The 20228-nt window shown below is 38.8% G+C and overlaps 1 protein-coding gene across 2 annotated transcripts; it reads left to right on the forward strand.

Moving 5' to 3' along the window:
* The first annotated feature begins 721 nt into the window (after positions 1-721).
* LOC121941169 (aminopeptidase Ey-like) lies at positions 722-17171 on the forward strand. Of its 2 annotated transcripts, none has more exons than XM_042483906.1 (21): positions 722-964; positions 3463-4072; positions 5812-5954; positions 6160-6296; positions 6910-7036; positions 8125-8279; positions 8391-8504; positions 8688-8831; positions 9108-9173; positions 9316-9381; positions 10479-10651; positions 10782-10858; positions 10949-11082; positions 11168-11223; positions 11305-11452; positions 12930-13021; positions 14399-14509; positions 14697-14864; positions 15118-15255; positions 16488-16569; positions 16753-17171. In XM_042483906.1, exons 2-21 carry the CDS (start codon positions 3471-3473, stop codon positions 16909-16911), a joined length of 2892 nt encoding a protein of 963 aa, XP_042339840.1. In that variant the 5' UTR covers positions 722-964; positions 3463-3470; the 3' UTR covers positions 16912-17171. The 2 variants fall into 2 exon arrangements, with proteins under 2 accessions (XP_042339840.1, XP_042339832.1); XM_042483898.1 differs by having other exon boundaries at positions 3469-4072.
* Positions 17172-20228: the final 3057 nt, after the last annotated feature.

Here is a 20228-nt window from a genome sequence, read left to right on the forward strand (position 1 = left end):
AAGGGAGTACTGTTATGTAGTGTTTACAGTGGAGAGAATTACCTAAGTGACTTCACACAGGTATCTAGGTATCTTTTTCCTTCCATTCTGTGCCTGTCATGGGTGATTTGTTAATTCTTTGAAACCTGAGCAAATTACCTTGATTTCTCTCAAAAACATGTGGAGAAGGCAATGAGTAACTGAACAAGACATGGCAAAAAATGATGATCAGAAAATAAGTGAAAAAAGAAGTAAAAAACAAAAATAAACAAGAAAATGACCCAAAAGACAGTGCTGACAGAAAAAAAGGTTTCAGGTTTCAAAGGGTTAAATGGCTTGTGAAAGGCGCCTGAACAAAGCACAAAAAAACTGATTTCAATCCCAGCTTCAAAGAGTTTACATTTTTTTATTGTGATTTTATTGACTTTCTACCAGACTGTGTTAATTATTGTGTATTCAAAACTGTTTTGTTTTTTAATGTTGTTAAAACTTAAAACTTAACTTAGAAGGGGTAGCAGTTTCTTGCCACTGCAGGTATTATACCTTGAGCTCAATATCCTGTGTCCAACACTGTTGACAGAATATGGCTATGCAACAATTAGACACAGTAGATTTCTGATCTTATAAAATGAATCACACTGGATTCATCATCAAGATAAGTCATGACAAGTTCAAAACCGGGCAGTGGTGGTAATTCTGTGACTGAAGATTGTGCAATATCCTGTTGTAATATTACAAAAGATGTCATCTGGATCTACTGGGAAAGTTACTAACTTTGCCTGAACTGCTATAAATGGTATTCCCTTTGGCAACAAACTGAAACTCTTCAGGACACATCTCCAAATTAGAGATCTGGCACATTTCTTGGCGCAAACGGACAAGCAATTGATGTGCCAAGAGTGCAGCAAGGCCGACAACACTTAAAATCAGACTTCAAAACAGGTACAAACACCGCAGAACCCTCTGAGCCAAAACTAAATACAAGGTAAGAAGATTGCCAGCCTGTCATTGTATCAAACTATAATTTGGTGTTAAACGGTGTATGTCTATCTGAATGTGATGTGGCTCTTTAGACTGGTATGGCTATTTTAAGGAATTCAGACCAAATCCATACCTGTTTTAAAGAAGTTCAAGAGTTTCTTTACTGAGATATAAGAGAGACAATTAAATATGTTTCAGACAAGTCAGTTTGAGAGATAGATCCATGAGTTTGAAGGCTTATTAGACATCAAAATACTTTGCTTTCTGAGACAGATTTTACAAGTACTCTGTGACTATAGTAATTTACTCTTCCTTGACAATTAGCAAGCTAGACACTAGCATGATCATATTCACATTATGAAGTTATCCAAGAATTGAAGCTTACATGTATTTGATTGGTCACTGGCAGCACATTGCTGGATGATGTTGCATTGCTTTTCTCTAAAAGTTCAACTTGGGTGAACTTTTTGTCAAACAATCTTACATTGTTTTGTCAGACCCTGCCACATAAAAAACAGGCCACATGGAAATTAGTGTATGTTTTTCAGCCATTTCTGATACCCCACGACTGAGTTTACAGTAAACAAATGTAATTAATGTAAAGTCACAGAGGTTAAGTTTAGCCAAATAAAGTTACTGTGGTTAGGTTCAGGAAAAGATCAATAGTGACATTAAAATGACTAAAAGTTTGCTAAAAGTTGTTGGTAAAGTCTTCCATCCGTACATATTATGCTCTAAATATCAATCTTTGTCTGCTGATGACGTTTCAGGATGTTGCAACCCACACCAGGATGTCAACAAAAGCACCTGGTTGGGATTAGGCAAAAGAAGTGTGTGGTTAGGTTTAGGAAGAAAACACTTTGTTTTGGCAGGAAACACATTGTGGGCTCCCAGTAAAGGTTCTGTGGATTTTTGGACCTATCCACTGCCCGTCCTGCCTGCCCTCCAATCTTTATATCATGTCGTTACCTGCATCGTTTTAATTTACAGCATATCATATGGCCACAACAGGTCAGGCCACCTGTCCATGTATCATATGGCCACGCCAGGTGCCGTCTGCCCAGCCAGCAGTGTACCATATCACCCCAAAAGGTTCCTTCCTTCCACGTTACAAACTGACACTGGCCAGTGGCGTATAATACGGCCATGAAAGGCAAATTTTGGCGTTGGTATCTTACACCAAAATCCCTGACTAAACAGGGGTATTTGATGAATTCGGACCGAGAACAGGCTGTGTAAACCCATCCAATGCCCTGACCTACCTGGTAACTAAACCCTCTTTTTTACCCCCTTTCAAGCCACTGGTCACAATATTATACCCTTCCAAAATTCTGAGTTATGCACAGGTTACTGGCTCATCAGTATTGTTATTAACTTTGGTGCAATCATTTTTGTAAGAAAGTTTTGAACAGTGCATGAGAACAGCCTGATACCGCACACATCTCTGAAGACCCACCACACATGTTGGCCTATGTGTATGCTGGCTTGGAAAATTACTCCACAGTCATCTGTCTCATATTGTGTCTGCTGGAACAATTTCAATCAGTACAGTGGTCTACACAAAGCCACATAACGGCTTGTGTTACCACATCGTATTATCATGCCTGCATGCATCCTGTCTCGACCCTGACAGATGAATAAAGCTGCCACTAACTGATAAACAACCTGTATAGATACAATGTTCTGGTGTATCTGACTCATTTGATAATCTAAAAGTAGCAAAGATAGTTCTCAGAAAGGGGACTCATCAAAGTTGTCATTTCCTATTACGCCTTTTGACATAAAGATGATTGCACACTCATGACGGTCAGATTCATCATCCTTCATTCTGCTGAGTTGAATGCTGATACTTCTGCTTTACTTCATGTCATTGGGCAAGAGCTGATGAACTGTACATCAGCTTATTTATATTTTTTCTTCTGGTTTCAAACCAAAATCCAAATTTCCTGTTGTTAGGAAGGCAATTCTGTGCCAGCTGTGTTGACATAGGCGACTGTGCACACAATGTGTTTTCAGTTTAACTGTTGGAATGTCTCCATTTCTCAAAGCCACAACTGTTTTGGTCAACCGAAACAAAATTAGAGTTTGCACAACAAACTAAATAAAAGTGTATGCAGTTTTAAAAACCCATCTTTATCCCATTTCATTATGCAACTCTGGCATTTTCAATATCGTGTTGCCAGATCTGTTTAAAGTTTACATTTGCAAATTGTAAACACACACACACACACACACACGGTTCTACTGTATTTCCACTACAACACGATTTACAGTACTGAATAAACATAGACAACAAAAACCTGTATTCAAAGCCAGTATGTTGGTAGAAAGTTCACAGATTAGGCATGACTGTCTTATCACAAGGATTTTTTTTATAGCTCAGTGTTTTGGACACTCAACTGTTTTCCCCACCCAGGAAATCAACCATTAACTTAGGGCTGGATCTCACAAGGCTGTACATAAATAGCAATCACTTTCCTCTTTCTGTCTTCTTTTCCTCTGGTGGAGACATGGGGAAGGGTTTCTTCATCAGCAAAGCAGTTGCTGTAACCTGCGTGGTTGGAGCCATTGCTTCGGTGGCCACCATCATCGCCCTGTCTGTGGTTTACGCCCAGGAGAAGGCAAAGAATGAAGTGGCACCCACGTCCACCGCCAACCCAAGTACCAGCCCCCCCTCGCCCACCACACCCTCCACCCCAAAGGAGCCCTGGCAACGGTACAGACTTCCAGACACCCTCGCTCCTGTCTCCTACAATGTCACTCTGTGGCCCCGGCTGAAGCGCAACGCAGAAGGCATGTACATTTTCACCGGAAACTCCACGGTGGTCTTCAGATGTGTGAAGGAGACTGACCTCATCATCATCCACTCCAACAAGCTCAACCTCACCAGCTTTGGGGGATACCTTGCCAAGCTGACTGGTCTTGATGGAGCCACTGTGCCCAGTTTGAAAAGCACCTGGCTGGAGGGTCCCACCCAGTACCTGGTGATTCAGCTCAACAGCCCGCTGCAGGCCAGCGGCATGTACGCGCTCTTCACAGAGTTTGTTGGAGAGCTGGCCGATGACCTGGGAGGATTCTACAGGAGTGAATACACGGAAGATGGGGTGGAAAAGTATGACTTTTTCATTTGTTTCAAGCATTTCTGTTTAGTTTTAAGAATTGTGCCAAGGTGATGTTTTAAAGTGTAAATATTGTTAAGGAGTAATACAAGATTTTAACACCTTGACAACTTTACAGACATGCATTTAAAACAGACCTTCACTTAAAGGGATAGTTCAGATTATCTGAAATAGGATTGACTGGGGTAGTCATCCCCAGTCAGTAATGTTAGTTAGCATGGCTCCCAGTTTGGAGAAGCAGCAGGAGTGCTGACAAGGAAGCTGTGAGTGGGGGGGGTAGCAAAATAGTTCTTAAGGCTATGACACACCAAGCCGACAGTGTGACACACACCGTTGTCCCTCATCCAGCCATTTTTTCTGTGAATTCAGCATGTTGAATTGGCCGGGATGGCCGTGGAGCCCATCAGTGATTTAAATCACTCTGATTGGCCGTTAAGCTCCGTGCACAAGAAGAAAAACAGAAGGGAAGAATGTAAATAAACAGCTCAAGTTAAGAGGGAGGGAGGTTGAAACAAACTTGTTTGATGAGGTCAGATTATTTTTCTTAAACCATTGAACTCTTCACAGAAACAGCTCTTGACAGGTTGTGATGTTCACTGGCGCGCAGTAAATATGCTTTGTTTTAAATATTGGATTGTTCTGCTAATTTGATAGCTGGCTAACTAGCGTCATGGCAGTCTTCCAATTTTCCATTTTGAATGACTATTACTGATGACTGCCGTCTACTGGTATGGAGGAGTATTTCCTCTCAGGCAGGTGGAGAAAATGTGTGCTTGCTGGCTGTCAGTTTGGTGTGTTCCTGAGCAACTTTATGGCTGAGACATGGTTATGTAAGTGCAATGCAGCGGGGGTGGGGGGCTTGTCTCCTCTAAATAATAAATAATAATACATTTTATTTATCTGTGTTTTATGTTATCATAAAATGGTGGGCTATTAATAACAAGGAACCTTTAGCTCCATTTCTTTAGCAGTAGATAGAATAATTAAGGAGAATAAAAAATAGAGGTTACTTCTGTCCAGGGTGAAAGCATGCTTTACAAAATGAACCAAAAACCTAAACTAAACTAAAATGAAATAATAATATTGACTGAAAACAAAACAAAACAAAATCTAACAAACAAAATAAATTCAAAGGTCCAGCGCCGAATTTCGGGGTTTGATATTTACAGCCAGTATGTGCAGAAGGCTTGAAATTGAACTTTGGTTACCCCTAGTTGATGTATAAAACTGTGTTAGTCAGCATGGACATACAGCTACTGCTACTGGTGATATTTCCTAAATCTTTGTTACATAATAATCATTATAATCTTCTATTATGTTTTATCTATAATCCCCGTTCAGCTCAGCAGCCCCTGTACCCCCCAGGATTCCCTTCCTAAAAGCACCCCTGTTTCTAGCTGCTACATTGCTGATTAACCGCATAGAATTATTTCAATTATTTTTTAAAATCATAACATTTTTTGTCATTTTTGTTGTTGTTTCTACAACTTAAAAACAAGTAAACAAGTTAAACCTTTTTTTTTTTCTTTAAAGTCCCTCAAAAAGGGATAAGCAAAAAAGTTTCAGGGAAAGTGGGTGCATCAAACAAACTAACAACCACCTCATTACAAAATAAATCAGGAAAGGCACTGATTAAACAGGGATTATATTCTGGTGTGTGAGTATAACGATAAAGGGTTACTTTAACATTTGATGTGGATGTTAATTATGAGTTTTCTGCTGTAATTTACAGAGTTGTGGCCACGACCCAAATGCAGCCGACAGATGCCAGGAAAGCCTTTCCCTGCTTCGATGAGCCTGCAATGAAAGCTGTCTTCCACATGACTCTCATTCACCCCAATGACACGGTGGCTCTGTCCAACGGCATGAGCTATGGCAAGTTTCAGTGCCCAGTGCAATATGTTATAGTGACTTGAAATGTCAGGTGTAAGACCTTACCTCAGCTACTTTTTTGTATCTCCAAATTTTATTTACAAGAACAACAAACATAACATTTTCTGTGCTATGCAGAGCTATATCCATACAATAAGCTTATTTTTCCTTTATAATTAATCTGTGTCTGTCTTTTCCCCCCACACAGAGCCTGTTAAGTCCACTGCAGATGGACACATTCAGACAAGCTTTGAACCTACAGAGATTATGTCAACCTACTTGCTGGCCTTTGTTGTGTCTGACTTTACATTCAATATGACGACTACGCCTGCAGGAGATGTTCTGGTAATTATTCATAACATCTCACAACCGGAACCCTGGAAATAGATATAAGTGCAAAATATCTACAATATTCATATTTATACAAATCTAATGTGCATAGTATATCTGTTTTGTGTGCTGATGGACATCTTGAAACCATAGTGTACTGGGCAATAGGGAATTCTTTTAGTAAGTATTGCTGTGTTAATTAAAGATAGAAATGTATTAAACTTAAAATGAGGGATTTCCATAAAATTTAAGGATTTTGGTATAATAAACTGTGAATTTGTATCCCTGATATCGTGGATTATCCCACTAAACACTAGAATGAACAGTAGACAATTATTTAAACTGGTATTTTAAAAGTTATAACTGGATAATGCTGCGGTTTGAATTTAATCATTGTGTGACTGACTGAAGTAAATTTAGTCACAATTAGTTATTAGTTATTATAAAAGCATGACCACAGCCTCGACTACAACTACCAGCAATAAACACCTCATGTTGGCTCTCTGTCATCTGCTGCCCTGTCGGTTGCAACGTTTTAATGCTGCCCTCTGCTGGATTGAAAGCTCAGTTTAGTTCTCGGGTCTTACATTTTTTTCTGTCTAGTTCATAAACCACTGTTTGTGTTCAGATCAGGATCTGGGCTCGCAAAAAAGCTATAGAGGAGGGCCAGGGAAACTATGCCCTGGAGAAGACTGGGCCAATACTGGAATTCTTTGAGAATTACTACAACTCTTCTTACCCCCTGAGCAAGTCAGGTAGGAATCTCTCTGTCTGTCTCTCTCTCTCACACACACACACACACACACACACACACACACACACACACAAGCACAAGCACAGTACATAAGTTTGTATTACTGTATTACTACTACTAAAAGGGTTCCCACACATTTTCATGGACAAAACTTTCCATGAATTTTAAAAGTAATTTCACATAGTAACAGTGAAATTTAAAAGTAGTAATACAATAGCATAGGTATGGTCACTTTTGGGATTATGACCCAACATATTATAAACACTGTCACAACATTATCCTTCTCTTATTCAAACATCAGATTCAATCATTCAGAAATGTATGCGATGGTAAAAATAAACCCCATCATAATCTGCATATATTAGAGCTATTTTATGTCAAGTAAGTTATTTTGTTACATAATGTTTAAGGTCATCCATTGAAGATAACTGTAACAATTAACTTTGTCACACACAGAACAATTTCATAACTTCTCCAAAACTTTTAAGGATTTTACTAATTTCATGTCTTGCCCAGGCCTGGAAAACAAGGTTGTGAAATTCCAAAACTTTTCCGGGTTTTCCATGACTGTGGCATGACATCAGATTATCACTACACAATAAGGGTACCTGAAAGAGTTTACAATAAAGATATCTTTTAAAAAATGAAAATGGAAATAATAATAGTAATACTGCTATCAGTCAAATTCATCTTTAACTTTGTTTGTTGTGGATTTTGTCTCTTATTTTGCCAAATGAGTAACACTTAAAATACAAGTGTAGAGAGATGTAGAATCTGTAACAGTACAAAAGCAGACAAAAAGCACAATTACTCTTAATCAATAGTGAAAAGACAACTAGATTGCATTAGGGGAAGGAGACAAAGTGAGAACAGAAGTAAATGTAAAATATTTAACAGATGCTGGATTATTTACACAGTATTATCATATGTGTATTATAAACATGATATCAGTATTTCATCTAAAATATCACGGTAATCATCAATAGTTGGATACGGCAATACCCCTAAGTACCACTAAACAGTACATAGATTGTGTATTTTCAACCACTCTTTATATTTTTTGCATGAAATGACTGTAATTGTTTTTAGACCAGATCGCCCTTCCTGACTTCAGTGCTGGAGCCATGGAGAACTGGGGCCTGATCACCTACAGAGAAACTGCCCTCTTGTTTAATCCTGGCGTGTCATCCAATGGAGACAAGGAGTGGGTGGCAACAGTCATCTCGCATGAGCTCGCTCACATGGTGTGACGACATTCAGTGGTGTACTGCCAATCATTTCTTTGACAGTAATTGTGTCTAGCTTTGAAATGTATGTGGAAAAAAAAACATTAAAATAATGCTCTGCCCTCTCAGTGGTTTGGGAACTTGGTGACCACAAGGTGGTGGAATGACCTGTGGCTCAACGAGGGCTTTGCCACCTACGTCTCTTATCTCGGTGCCAACAATGCAGAGCCAGACTGGAATATGGTGAGATTTGTTCTCTTGTAGAAAAACAAACAAACTGAGAATTTACCTGTCGAATGTACTGAATTGCACTCTTTTTAAGTTGCTCCAGTGTGAGCCATGAATATAGAAATAACTTTAACATGTTAACTGAAAATAGTGTCCAGCCATGCCACAATGTAAAATACACATTTTTGTACTTTCCAGACAGATTTAATAGTTCTGAATGAGATCACTGGTGTCATGGGTGTGGATGCCTTGGCCTCCTCCCACCCGCTCTCATCTAAAGAGGAGGATATCTTGACACCAGCACACATCAGTGAACTGTTTGACTCCATCACATACAGCAAGGTGTGGTATAACTGGGACTAACACATCACAATGTCCTCACCCTAATGTGTTGTTCTCCTCACGCCCCACTACACAAGATGTTGACCTCCACTTAACAAAAAAGAATGTAGTAAAATGTTGTGAGTGGCCCTAATCAAGGGCTCTTGACACTCATTGGGAACTACAGCATTAAAGCACTAATGAGTCACTGATCCTCATTAACAGAATGCTGTAATTGTGTCCAATCTGATATATCACCCACTAACACTTCTAATGTCCTCCTGTCTTTCATTACAGGGAGCTGCAGTCCTCAGAATGCTCTCTGAGTTTATTACTGAGGACGTCTTTTCCAAAGGACTCAGTGTGAGTACAGACGATTAAAATGTGTTTTGTATGTTGTTATTTTTGTCTCACATCACCATTTTATTGACTTGCATCTAATCTGTTTTGTTCACCATAAAAAGCACAACTAGAGCATAACCAATAGATTTTTATCTGTCTGCAGACGTACTTAGAAGAGTTCAAGTATAAGAACGCAGTCTACACGGACCTGTGGAAGCACCTGGAAATGGTAAGATATCACCATTATCACGACTGGTTACAATCCACAAATGAGCTACTTATGAAGAAAATGCCTTCAAAACCTTAGTTTAACTTTTGCAGTATTTATAAATTCATAATAAAGTAATAGTAATCGATTTTTTTGTCCACTTGAGGGCAGCCCAATAAGTTGTGAACACAAAACTGGCATCACTTTATACAGTTGATCAGACTAATGTGTTAGCAGCAATAACCTATTTAAACATCGAGCTGCTGACGAACATTAGCATTCATTTAGAGTTTTGTTTCTGGGTACCAGAAAATTAAAGTCTAATAATTACTCTCCTATTAGCTCCGTGTTTGGTCTCCACAAAATCCTGAAGGAAATATCTGGCTCTTTAGCGGCTAAACTGTTCACCATGCTAATGGCTAATTCATATTCTCTGCTGGTGCTGAGCAGGTAACATTAGTCTACAGTGAGTTCTCTGATGTGAGTGTTTTTACTCACTTTTAATCAAAAAATATTGATTAGTGCAGCTTTAAAGCGTTATCACATAACCTTTGAAAGAAAAAATGAACATACATTTCCTCTTACAAAATAGAAATGATCAGTTACTTACTTTGTATTACAATAAGTCATAGCGCCATGATTACACCAAAACACCAAAACTACATCAAAATACCATTTAAGAACTCATGTACAGCTCATATTGTATAATCCAAGTCTCATGTGTTGTTCTTCACAAACAGGCAATACTTTCCAGCAGGGAGCAGAACTTAAAGTGAAACTTATGCTTTTCAAGTCAGACTCCACTGGCAAAAACAATAATTTTACATTGCTGAACACAGTAACTAACTAACTAATCTAAAGTTTTTAGTGTTGTTGTGTGACTTTGGTTAATCAAAACTAACCTTTTAAAATATCAAAGTCACATACTATACTACTATAATAACACAAACTACCAATCAAGACTGTGGTAGACCAGCAACTCCAATGTTGAGTATAGTAAAAGGTCATGGTACTGGGATGAAATATTGCAATACTGTATATGAAAAGTAAAAGAATTACCCTGTAGGGAGTAATGAAGAGTCGTACTATTATTAATAATTGAATGTTCCTCTTATCAGGCGGTGGAGAAAGCTGGCATAGATCTGCCCCACTCTGTGGAGGCTATCATGAACCGGTGGATCCTACAGATGGGCTTCCCAGTGGTCACCATTAACACCCAGACTGGAAAAATTACCCAGAAACACTTCCTACTGGACCCAGACTCTGTGGTGGACAGACCCTCTCCGTACAAGTGGGAAAATTTCCTAAATTTTCATGTTTCATGTGTTGAATACGCTGGATGTGTCATAAGAAACTCATCTGCTCTCTCCATATACTCTGTTTTCATGTACATATGTATGACTGGATGGATTGCGCTCCAGCTATGAGTGGTTTGTCCCCATAACATGGATTAAGACTGGTCGAAATGAAGATATGTACTGGCTTCTTGACAAAGAAGGTAAGATCAATTTCAGGAGTGCATTCAGAGCATTATAAGGTTATGAACACAGCAAAAAGAAATGCATTTTTTTCATCTCCATCCAAACAGCAACAAACACAAACATGACTCTTGGTGCTAATGAGTGGCTGGTGGCCAATATAAATATGAAGGGCTTCTTCAGAGTCAACTACGACTCTGAAAACTGGAATCGTCTCCTCTCCAAGCTGAGCTCTGGACATGAGGTGCAACACCTTCTGCTGGAAAGAGTGCTGCATTATTTCTGCAGTGTTTTAAAATTAATGTCTAAAATCCTTGTTCACTTTTTAGGATATTCCAGTGATTAACCGAGCTCAAATTATCGATGATGCTTTTAACCTGGCAAGGTAAAGTCTTTTTTTCCTTGTAAAAGCATCGTTGCTCATTATTGAGAAAGAGAGTTGAGCAACTGTATGTGCCATATTCAGGGCAAAGATGGTGAACACAACTCTGGCTCTGACAACTACCAAGTTCCTTCATAAAGAAGTTGACTACATGCCCTGGGAGACAGCCCGTCGCAACTTGAACTACTACTTCTTGATGTTCGACCGCAGTGAAGTGTATGGACATATGCAGGTTTGTGATGAATGGTTAACATTTGTTATGTGTAATTAATTAAATCCAATGCTGATCCCCAAAAAGTCTTCATGAAGAAATGCAGATTGTTTAATTGTTTAAAAATCAACACGGTTATGTTTGCATGTTATTATGTAGCAGATACCTTGAACCTGTGAGTTTTAACAATGCGGTGGTTAAGGTATGGTTAGGTTAAAGCACGGACACCACTTGGTTATGGTTAGGCCGGGACCACACTGCATGCATGCAGGAGCTGTGCATGAGCTGTGTGTGCACTGTGCTGTGCATGTTTCAGTACCCGTGTTACCAAGTCAGAGGAGCCACACTGCCTGCGTGAGCACCACTGCTCAGGCGCGTCTCAGTTGCCTGTCAGTCACGGCACATCGAGAGAAACGGTGGCTGGCTGATTTTTTTCGTGTGCCGTGTACGGTTGTCAGTGGAAATAGATAGTGAAAATGGCATTTTTCTTCCACCTTTTATGACAGTTTCAATGTCTTTATCTGTCACAGTGATGAGGAAATACAAACATATCGGTTTTACTCAAACTTCCCTGCTTTTGAATCAAAATAAAAATCCTCTGACGTCTTTGTCGACAAAAACCCATTCAGTTGTTGAAACAAGGTATTTTATTGTGAGATATTTGCAGGATTGTTTTGTTGACAATGCAGGGCTTGCACAACTTCATAAATAAGTGTAATTTGTGCTTATAAATGTGGAAATACAACACTCACAGCAGCAGGCAGCCCTGCAGAAGCTTCACAGCAACAGCGCTGTTAGTGTGAACACCGCAAGCATGAAACATGCTGCAGTTTGGCAAGGTTGTTGTCATATGCTGCTTATGCATGCAGTGTATTCCAGGCGTTAATGTAGAAGATCATGTTTTGGCTTTGAATATCCAGTTTGGGGGCACAATCCTGGCAGTCAAAGCAGCTATATTTCTGTAAAAACATCACTTTGTGTGCCTACAAAGCCTCTGGAAGAACACCAACAGGTCCCTACAGAACACCCATGTTGTGTGCCCTGAAAGCCGCTGGACAAACTGCGACAGGTCACTAAAAAACCTGCTGGAAAATAATGATGAGTCACTACACAATCCCCCAGTTTGGTTCTTTAAAAGCCACAGCAATGACTCAATTAATCACAACTGGTGCTGTTGTTTGTTGGCTTTGAGCAGTCTTCTGTAGTGGTCTGCAGCTTTGCATGAGTCTAGCTTAGGTGACAAAGTCAGCTCATTTACTACATCACTTTGGAGACGTTTATATGATACTAATGAAGTGTGCAAATGTAAAATTATTTGTGGTTTACTTACATGTACAATGCCATCATTTACTTCTGACAATTAGGCTGACAAAAATATAACTGGAAATAATATGATATCAAAATCGAATGCAAGTCTTTAGGTGATCATTTCTGAATGCCACATTTCTATTTCTACACAATTACAAATTAACAAAACGTGTACATCTTCTTTCCTCAGGCTTACCTAAAGAAACAGGTCACCCCTCTGTTTAAATACTTCAAAGAGCTCACTGACAACTGGACAAAGATCCCAGCGAAGCACACTGACCAGTAAGGATGTTAACATGCCGTCTGTTTTAAACTGTGTCTTTTAAGCACATCTGTAAAATAGTTAATTTTGGGACATTCACTGCAGCATGATTTGGTTAATCTCCTCCTGACCTCCTGTCACAATGTAACAATGATCACTTCAACAACATCAATTTGTGTGTTTGAATGATAAAATAAGAAGTAGAAAAGTGGACTTTGTAACCATATTAAAACTGCATTATATTGTAGTGCTTATTATTATGATTAACCATGAATCATGATTAGACTGTGACGAGCACAAAATTCACAAAAGTTAAATTAAACTAACTTAAAAAAAACTTAAAAAAAAAACAATTTATCATTGCCACAGTAAGCTATATCCCTGTGGATAAATGTAATGTGGGAAAACTAGATAATGCACATAATGTTCAAAGAGTCTAAACGTCCTCTGACTTATACTCTTTCTAAGCTGTACCTAATCCTCCTACCTCCTGAGTTCATATTTATCATGCACTTTCATTCTCACTCCAGGAAACTTTCACTGCAGTTCCACTAAAAAGTTGATTTTTTTTTTTGTTTTTGCACTTTACTTTATGTCCTTACTTAATTACATTGTTAACCTCATTGTATATATGCGTCAATACTGAAAAGAGTTTTTATGGACTCCTTTTTAAATGTCAGCCTTCCAAGAGGGTTCAATGTAATCCTCACGTCTGGGGACCCCAGGTCTGAAAGCCAATGGGAAGAGAGAAGAGTCCCCATTGAGAACCCATTTTGAATGTAATTAGCCCATTTAATGGCCATTATCAGCCTAAAACATATAGGTTTAGGAGACTACTATCAGCACAGCATTGGTTTGTTAGATTTCACTCTACTTTCGTTTGGTTAGGTGTGTGTGGTTAGGTTTACAAAAAGATCATGGTAGAGTTAAAATAGGTATATTCCTAATGTCACTTGACATAAGTTAAGTATGTTACATCAACAGTGACTTTCGGTTTTATATGGTGACTTCCTCCTTTGTGCCCATCATAATTACTGCAGCCACTAAAGGTCACTGCCTCACAATAAAAGTCTTTGTGAAAATACTCCCCATGATAACAATTATTTAATGGGCCAATATAGGCTTTCTGATCCTACTAGTAGGTGAAGAAGCCTCTTTCTATCCCATAAGTATGAAGCTGATAACCACTGACATTCAAGTCACAACATTCATACATAAAATGCGTCTCTTCCTCAAGCACCATCTTTAACATATATCGGTTAGTAAAATTACAGATAAAATAAAGTGAGAAAAACAAACTCTTTTCATTGACTTGCAGACCTTGAGTCCTCAGATGTGACATTGGAGCCATTTTCTACATACTTCTGACCCTTTTATCATCTTATGTCTCTGTCCAGGTATAACCAGGTAAATGCAATCTCCATGGCCTGCAGTACTGGAGTAGAAGGCTGTAAGGAGCTGACTACTGGCTGGTTCAAAGAATGGATGGAAAATCCAGCTGTCAACAAGTATGTTCACATCCCATGGTTTCCTTTCATTTTTTTCCTTATATTGATATATTGATACAGATATTGATATGTAAAAAACAACTAAATATGTTAAATGCAGTGGTTTTATTTTATTTTATTTTTTTTCCTCCCCTCACCACTGCTGTCATTGCCTTTGACTCTCCATCATCTTTATCAATCATTCCAGGATTAGTCCCAACTTGAAGTACACAGTGTACTGCAGTGCAATTGCAGCAGGAGGTGTGGATGAGTGGGACTTTGCTTGGTCCATGTACAAGAATGCCACCATCGCTTCAGAGGCTGATAAACTCATGTCTGCTTTGGCCTGCACCAAACAGCCCTGGCTGCTGAACAGGTCAGTAGTACAGACATCATGCTGGATAACCTTTGTTCTCTCGTTGTTCTCCTTCAGGTAATTTTACACTCTGTAGCATGTTATGAGTGCACAACAAATAGACAAAGACCCTCTGTACTTTTTTTAGAATTGGTATCACTTTAACTCACCTGTGCAGACAGAGAATGGTATACTGCACTGTTTCAATAGTTCTGTGTCAAACACTGCTGGAGCAGCAAAGACAAGGATTGTCCTCACTGTGAGTGTGTTTCAGGTATCTGGAATATTGTCTGGAACCTAAAATGATCCGGAAGCAAGATGCCTCCTCCACCATCATTTCCATTGCTAATAACGCCGTTGGTCAACCTCTAGCATGGGACTTTGTCAGAGCCAAATGGGACCGTATATACAAGTAAGTATATGCTATCACATGATGATGTCACAGTAAACGCAGCTGTTATCGTATAATTTGGTTCGTATGATATCTTACAAAAATGCACATGCAATGGTTTGTATTATATCATAAAAATTAACACTCCATGAAGGACAAGGTACAAGGTATGAGGTACAATCTGGCCTTATTAGTCATTTTTTAGACATAGTTTAAAAAATAAAATTAAAATTTGTCCTTGATCCGGCTACATCTCTGGAGTCAAAAAATGAGTTGACTAAAATCACTAGCTACTATGGAAATTCAATCCAGTTGCTTGGGTATGTTGCTGCTGAAGGCATCATACAATCCCTGCAGTGCATTTTTTGAATTTGCATCATAGTCTTGTGTACTGTTGGCTCTGAACTAGGTCCACCCATAAAGTGCAACACCTTGTTCCAGGATGTTAGGGGTTAATAATGTCTAAGTGAAGATGTGCGCAGAGTAGTCTCTGATTTCCTGTTGCTGAGTGAGCCTCAATTGCATCTCATCTACTTTATGACCTTACAGAGCCTTCTTAACAAAAAGTTATATACTTAACCTGAAGTTCGGAATTTTAGGTTTAAGCAAGTAATGTTCCTGTGGTTAGGTTTTGGAGGATAAAGATTGTGATGGCGTACCTTTGAATAACACAAAGTTTGTTTAAAGTTCACACGGCTCTGAACACTGGCTTCCTGGGGGAAAGTCTGGAGTTTTGTGACCCATCCACCTCCTTAATGTGACACTTTCTTCTTTACTCATGTCAGCACATTGTTCATATGATCGCAGCCTTCCAAAATACCAACCCCCCCCGCTGTGAATGCATTTGTGCTCCTAATATTACGGGGTTATTGGCAGCATTATTACCTGATGCTGTCCTTCGGCGCACGCGACTGGTTGCCATCCGGCTGCATATGATAACACCACCGGTTCTGTCTGACTGTGTTATCATCTGACACGTCCATGTGCAAAGGTGGCTTATGGCATCACATTCTTACGCCGAAAGCACCGTCAAAGCGTTACTTGATGAGTTCAGAATGAAAACATGTTGAAATACGTAGGTTTTGCACAAATTACTAGCTAATGATTACGTGGGATATGGATGCATTTTTGTGATTTAGTTTTCCAAGATGAACATATGACCAGTGCATGTAAACAGCCTGAACAGCTTTGGTTATGCAGCCTGTTGTTGTTTGCATAATGACCAAAACCTGTCTTGTTTGCCTTTTCTTCAGCTATGGTGCAGGAACGTTTTCCTTTGGAGGACTAATTAATGGAGTGACCAAACGATTCTCCACCGAGTTCGAGTACAAGCAGGTACAGTTTCTCCAATATTTTTGGTTGTTTTAGGACCTAATGACCCAATGTTCCATTTCACATCCACAATTTGTGGATAAATTAATCTTAGTAATAAGAGTGATGTTTGCAAAATACTGTGCATGTTGTACTCTACAAGCAGAACTGAATCTCAGTAACCCCCTTCTCTTCGTTCCTGTCCAGTTGCTGCAGTTCAAAGAAGACAATGCAGGGCAGTTGAGCTCTGTCACTGCATCTCTTGAGCAAGCACTGGAGAGGACCAAGGCCAACATGCACTGGGTGGCCTCGAACAAGGAGCAGGTGCTTAAATGGTTCACCAGTGAGGCTTCTTCTCCAGTTTAACACTGCACAGTTTTCTAATGTAGATTGTTTTACTGATTTTTACTCAAGCTGGAACCAAATGTATTGTTATAAATGTTCTGAATGTGATGGAGCTTTTTCACAATGTAAAGATTATTTAATTATTTTTACTGATAATGACTATTTGATACCAAAATCTGGTTTTATATATGGAAAATATATTTTATCACTGTACATACTGCCAACTTTTGAAAATTTTTAAAGGAATTTCAAGATTTTAAATAAAATCTCACAACACAGAAGTGTGATATTCTGGCCGTGTCCCCATATTTTTCACATATTTTGTCATTCCATGAAATAAAAACCAAATTAAGTTGTGACATTTTGAATCAGATTGGATATTTATCCTGTCTGAGAGAAGCGGCAAGATGACAGAGAACATTCTTTGACACCATACTGGAGATTTTACAGAGGCTATGAGCTCAGTTTGTGTTCTGTAAGACTGTGAGCACTGCAGGGAAAATAAAGTCCATTTGAATTTAAAATGCTCGACTGAAAATAAATGTCCACACAGTTCAGTTATTAAGTACAGCCGCTTCAGGCATCTCAGGAACATCACATTGTTGACATAGCAACAGTGTATAAAACATTAATTCACAAAGTGTGCCAGCCATTTTCAATGACTAAGACATAATTGGCCCATGTTTTGGGTCATATATTGACACTGCAGAGGCAGGCAAGGCAAGGCAGATTTATTTGCATAGCACATTTCAGATAACAGAGCAATAAAATATAAAAACATAATAAAGAATGCAGATTTACATTAAAAAAAAAAGTAAAAAGTAAAAGTAAAGTAAAATTAAATCACCATTAAAAGTAGCAAAAGTGCAGACAAGAGATGGAAAGATAAAAATATTATTTAAAATGATTAAAATCAACTTTAAAATATGTTTTTAGTCCAGATGGAGTAGGCAGTGTGGAAAATTTTTAGCTTTGACTGAAAAGTGGTCAGAGTTGAGGCTTGTCTAACATCTTCTAGGAGATTATTCCAGGTCTGTACTTTATGATATCGAAACATTGCCTCACCATCTTCATCTCACCAAATAAAACCAGTTTAGCAGCATTATTGGCCCAGTTTCTGATCTTAAATAAAAGTTTTGAAGAAAGTGGTACTTATCCATATAGCCTGTCCTTGTTGAGAATGATAGTAATGGCATGAAGAAAGTGGGGCGCAAGCTGGAGAGTGTTTGCTCCAGCTGTCAGTGCAGCCGGTGAGTGAGTCGGACAGTGTGTGCACAGGCGGCCTCCTTGTTCAACAACACATGACTCATTCACATATATTAGTGTAGAAATTGTGTGTAAATGTAGTGTATAGTTTATGTAGGTAAGTCTTTACGCAACCTATATTCTGGCTCTTATGGGAGGGGGTGTTACGCTTGAAAAGGTGGGCGTGCCCATGTTTGTGCCTGTTTTCTGTGTTCTTTTTTTGTGTGCTTCTTCAGGTTCCACCCTCCCCTCATCCCCACCGTGCAGAGAGCGATTGAGCACACCTGTGCTTAATCTGCTGATCAGGAGCATGGATGTTAGGGTTAGTGTTGCAGCGTGTGTGCTGTGTGTCGCAGTGAAAACTAAAGAAACTATTTGTAGTGTACCAGAATTGGTGACCATTACTTCCTTTTGGAGCTAGAGCGTTAAAAGTTTGGCTGATTTGTGTATTTAAAAAGACTTCAGTGTTAATTGTTAATAATTAGTGTCGCTCTCTTTGGGTTTTTTTTTTTAGAGTTCTTCGTTACATTTTTGAGGCCCTTTCTTTTGTACGCTTTTGTTTCCTTGGTTTTTGTAACAACATCACAACTTTTGTTCACACACTTACTAATCAGGGAATGTAACACCATACTTATCAGTGTAAAGGATACAGTAGAGCCAGCTGGCACATCACCAGTTTAAAGAAGCAGACTGGAATCTAACGTGGAAGCCAAAAAAATCTGATGCTGTGGAGAGATCAGCAACAAAATGTATCTTAGCCACCCCCCAAAAAGTCCCACCTAAAAAAAAAAAAAAACTTCTAATATTAGAGTACACTATATTCAAAGTATTTTCACTGCTATACCTTACAGTCTGACAGCAATTTCTGACCACAAACTGCCTTTATACTTCTCTCCTCAAAGCCAGACTCCATTGAGAAAAACAGTGATTTAACATTATTGAACACAGGAGCTGCTGGTCTACTGCTGCCTTAAACAATTATTTTGTTTGTGTTATTCTGTGACTTTGGCATTTGAAATGCTTATTTTGGATACACTAAAATTACACATTCACATTGAAAAATTAATTGATCAATACAGCTGTAGATTAGCAGCTCCTGTGTTCAAAGAACCAAAATTGCTATTTTTGTCAGTGGAGTCTGGTGGCTTTGAATAGAACATAGACGGGGAACTCCAGGTTTTATCGTCTTCACCATCAGAAAGGGTTGTCTAAAGGAAAGATAAAGTGCAGAAAATCTTCTTAATATAGCATACATACATTTCAGATGGAACTTTTTCATGTGGCTGAAAAACATTTTGTTGTTGCCCAAACTGGAGCCATAGCGACAAACAACTGTACTATATGTAATACACTGACTATTAAGAAGTACCTAATACAACGCCACATCAAGAAAATCTAAACTATCTCTATAATCCAGGTTATCTATCATGGGGTTTCTTTCATGGTTTCAACCACCAGCCGTGTTTGCACAGGATAGAAAAGGTGCCAATTAGCCAGTCCTAGTTCAGCTGTCACTTCTCTCAGTGGGGGTCTTTCCTTAAGGACTTTAGAGGGGATGTGCTCCCTGTTTAGCACCTCATTGTCCTGCTGACAGCTGCAGCGTTTATGTAAGGAAGCAAAGGCCAAGTGCCAAGTCTGTATGATTCCATTATTTTAGTATGTAGAAAAATAATATCACAGAAAGAGACGAATGCAACAAACTCAAGTTATTTTGATAAATTACTTTTATTCTGTTCACATGGTGAAAGCTCAATAAATATACACTTAAAATCACACAAAAGGGACAGAAATATATTTTGTTCAAAATAACAAAAGATGAGAATTTTTGTCCATGCACTTTGTTAGAGGTCATTGTTTCAATGAAAATAGTTGAGAGGATTGACTGCATATTTCAGCACTGTCCAGAGAAGTTTTCAAATTGTTGCTGTAGCATCCAGTACTGCTGACCATTAAAGCAAACTCCGTTAGAAACCTGACAACAGAAAACAGATTTTAGTTACGAATTAATTCAACAAACACACTGTAAAACCATTTCACAGAGCAGAAGTGCAGAGTTTTATGACTATGGTATGATCATACCTGATATGAGTGCT

This window comes from Plectropomus leopardus, chromosome 1 (genome assembly GCF_008729295.1).
Source record: "Plectropomus leopardus isolate mb chromosome 1, YSFRI_Pleo_2.0, whole genome shotgun sequence".
Taxonomy (NCBI): Eukaryota; Metazoa; Chordata; class Actinopteri; order Perciformes; family Serranidae; genus Plectropomus; species Plectropomus leopardus.

What these genes read in the sequence shown, in the direction of transcription:
- LOC121941169 (XM_042483906.1), top strand. Translation starts at nt 3,471, where the DNA reads ATGGGGAAGGGTTTCTTCATCAGCAAAGCAGTTGCTGTAACCTGCGTG. An exon ending in TTACCCCCTGAGCAAGTCAG is followed by an intron (nt 7,037 to 8,124) that starts GTAGGAATCTCT and finishes AATTGTTTTTAG; the next exon opens with ACCAGATCGCCCTTCCTGAC. An exon ending in CCGAGTTCGAGTACAAGCAG is followed by an intron (nt 16,570 to 16,752) that starts GTACAGTTTCTC and finishes GTTCCTGTCCAG; the next exon opens with TTGCTGCAGTTCAAAGAAGA.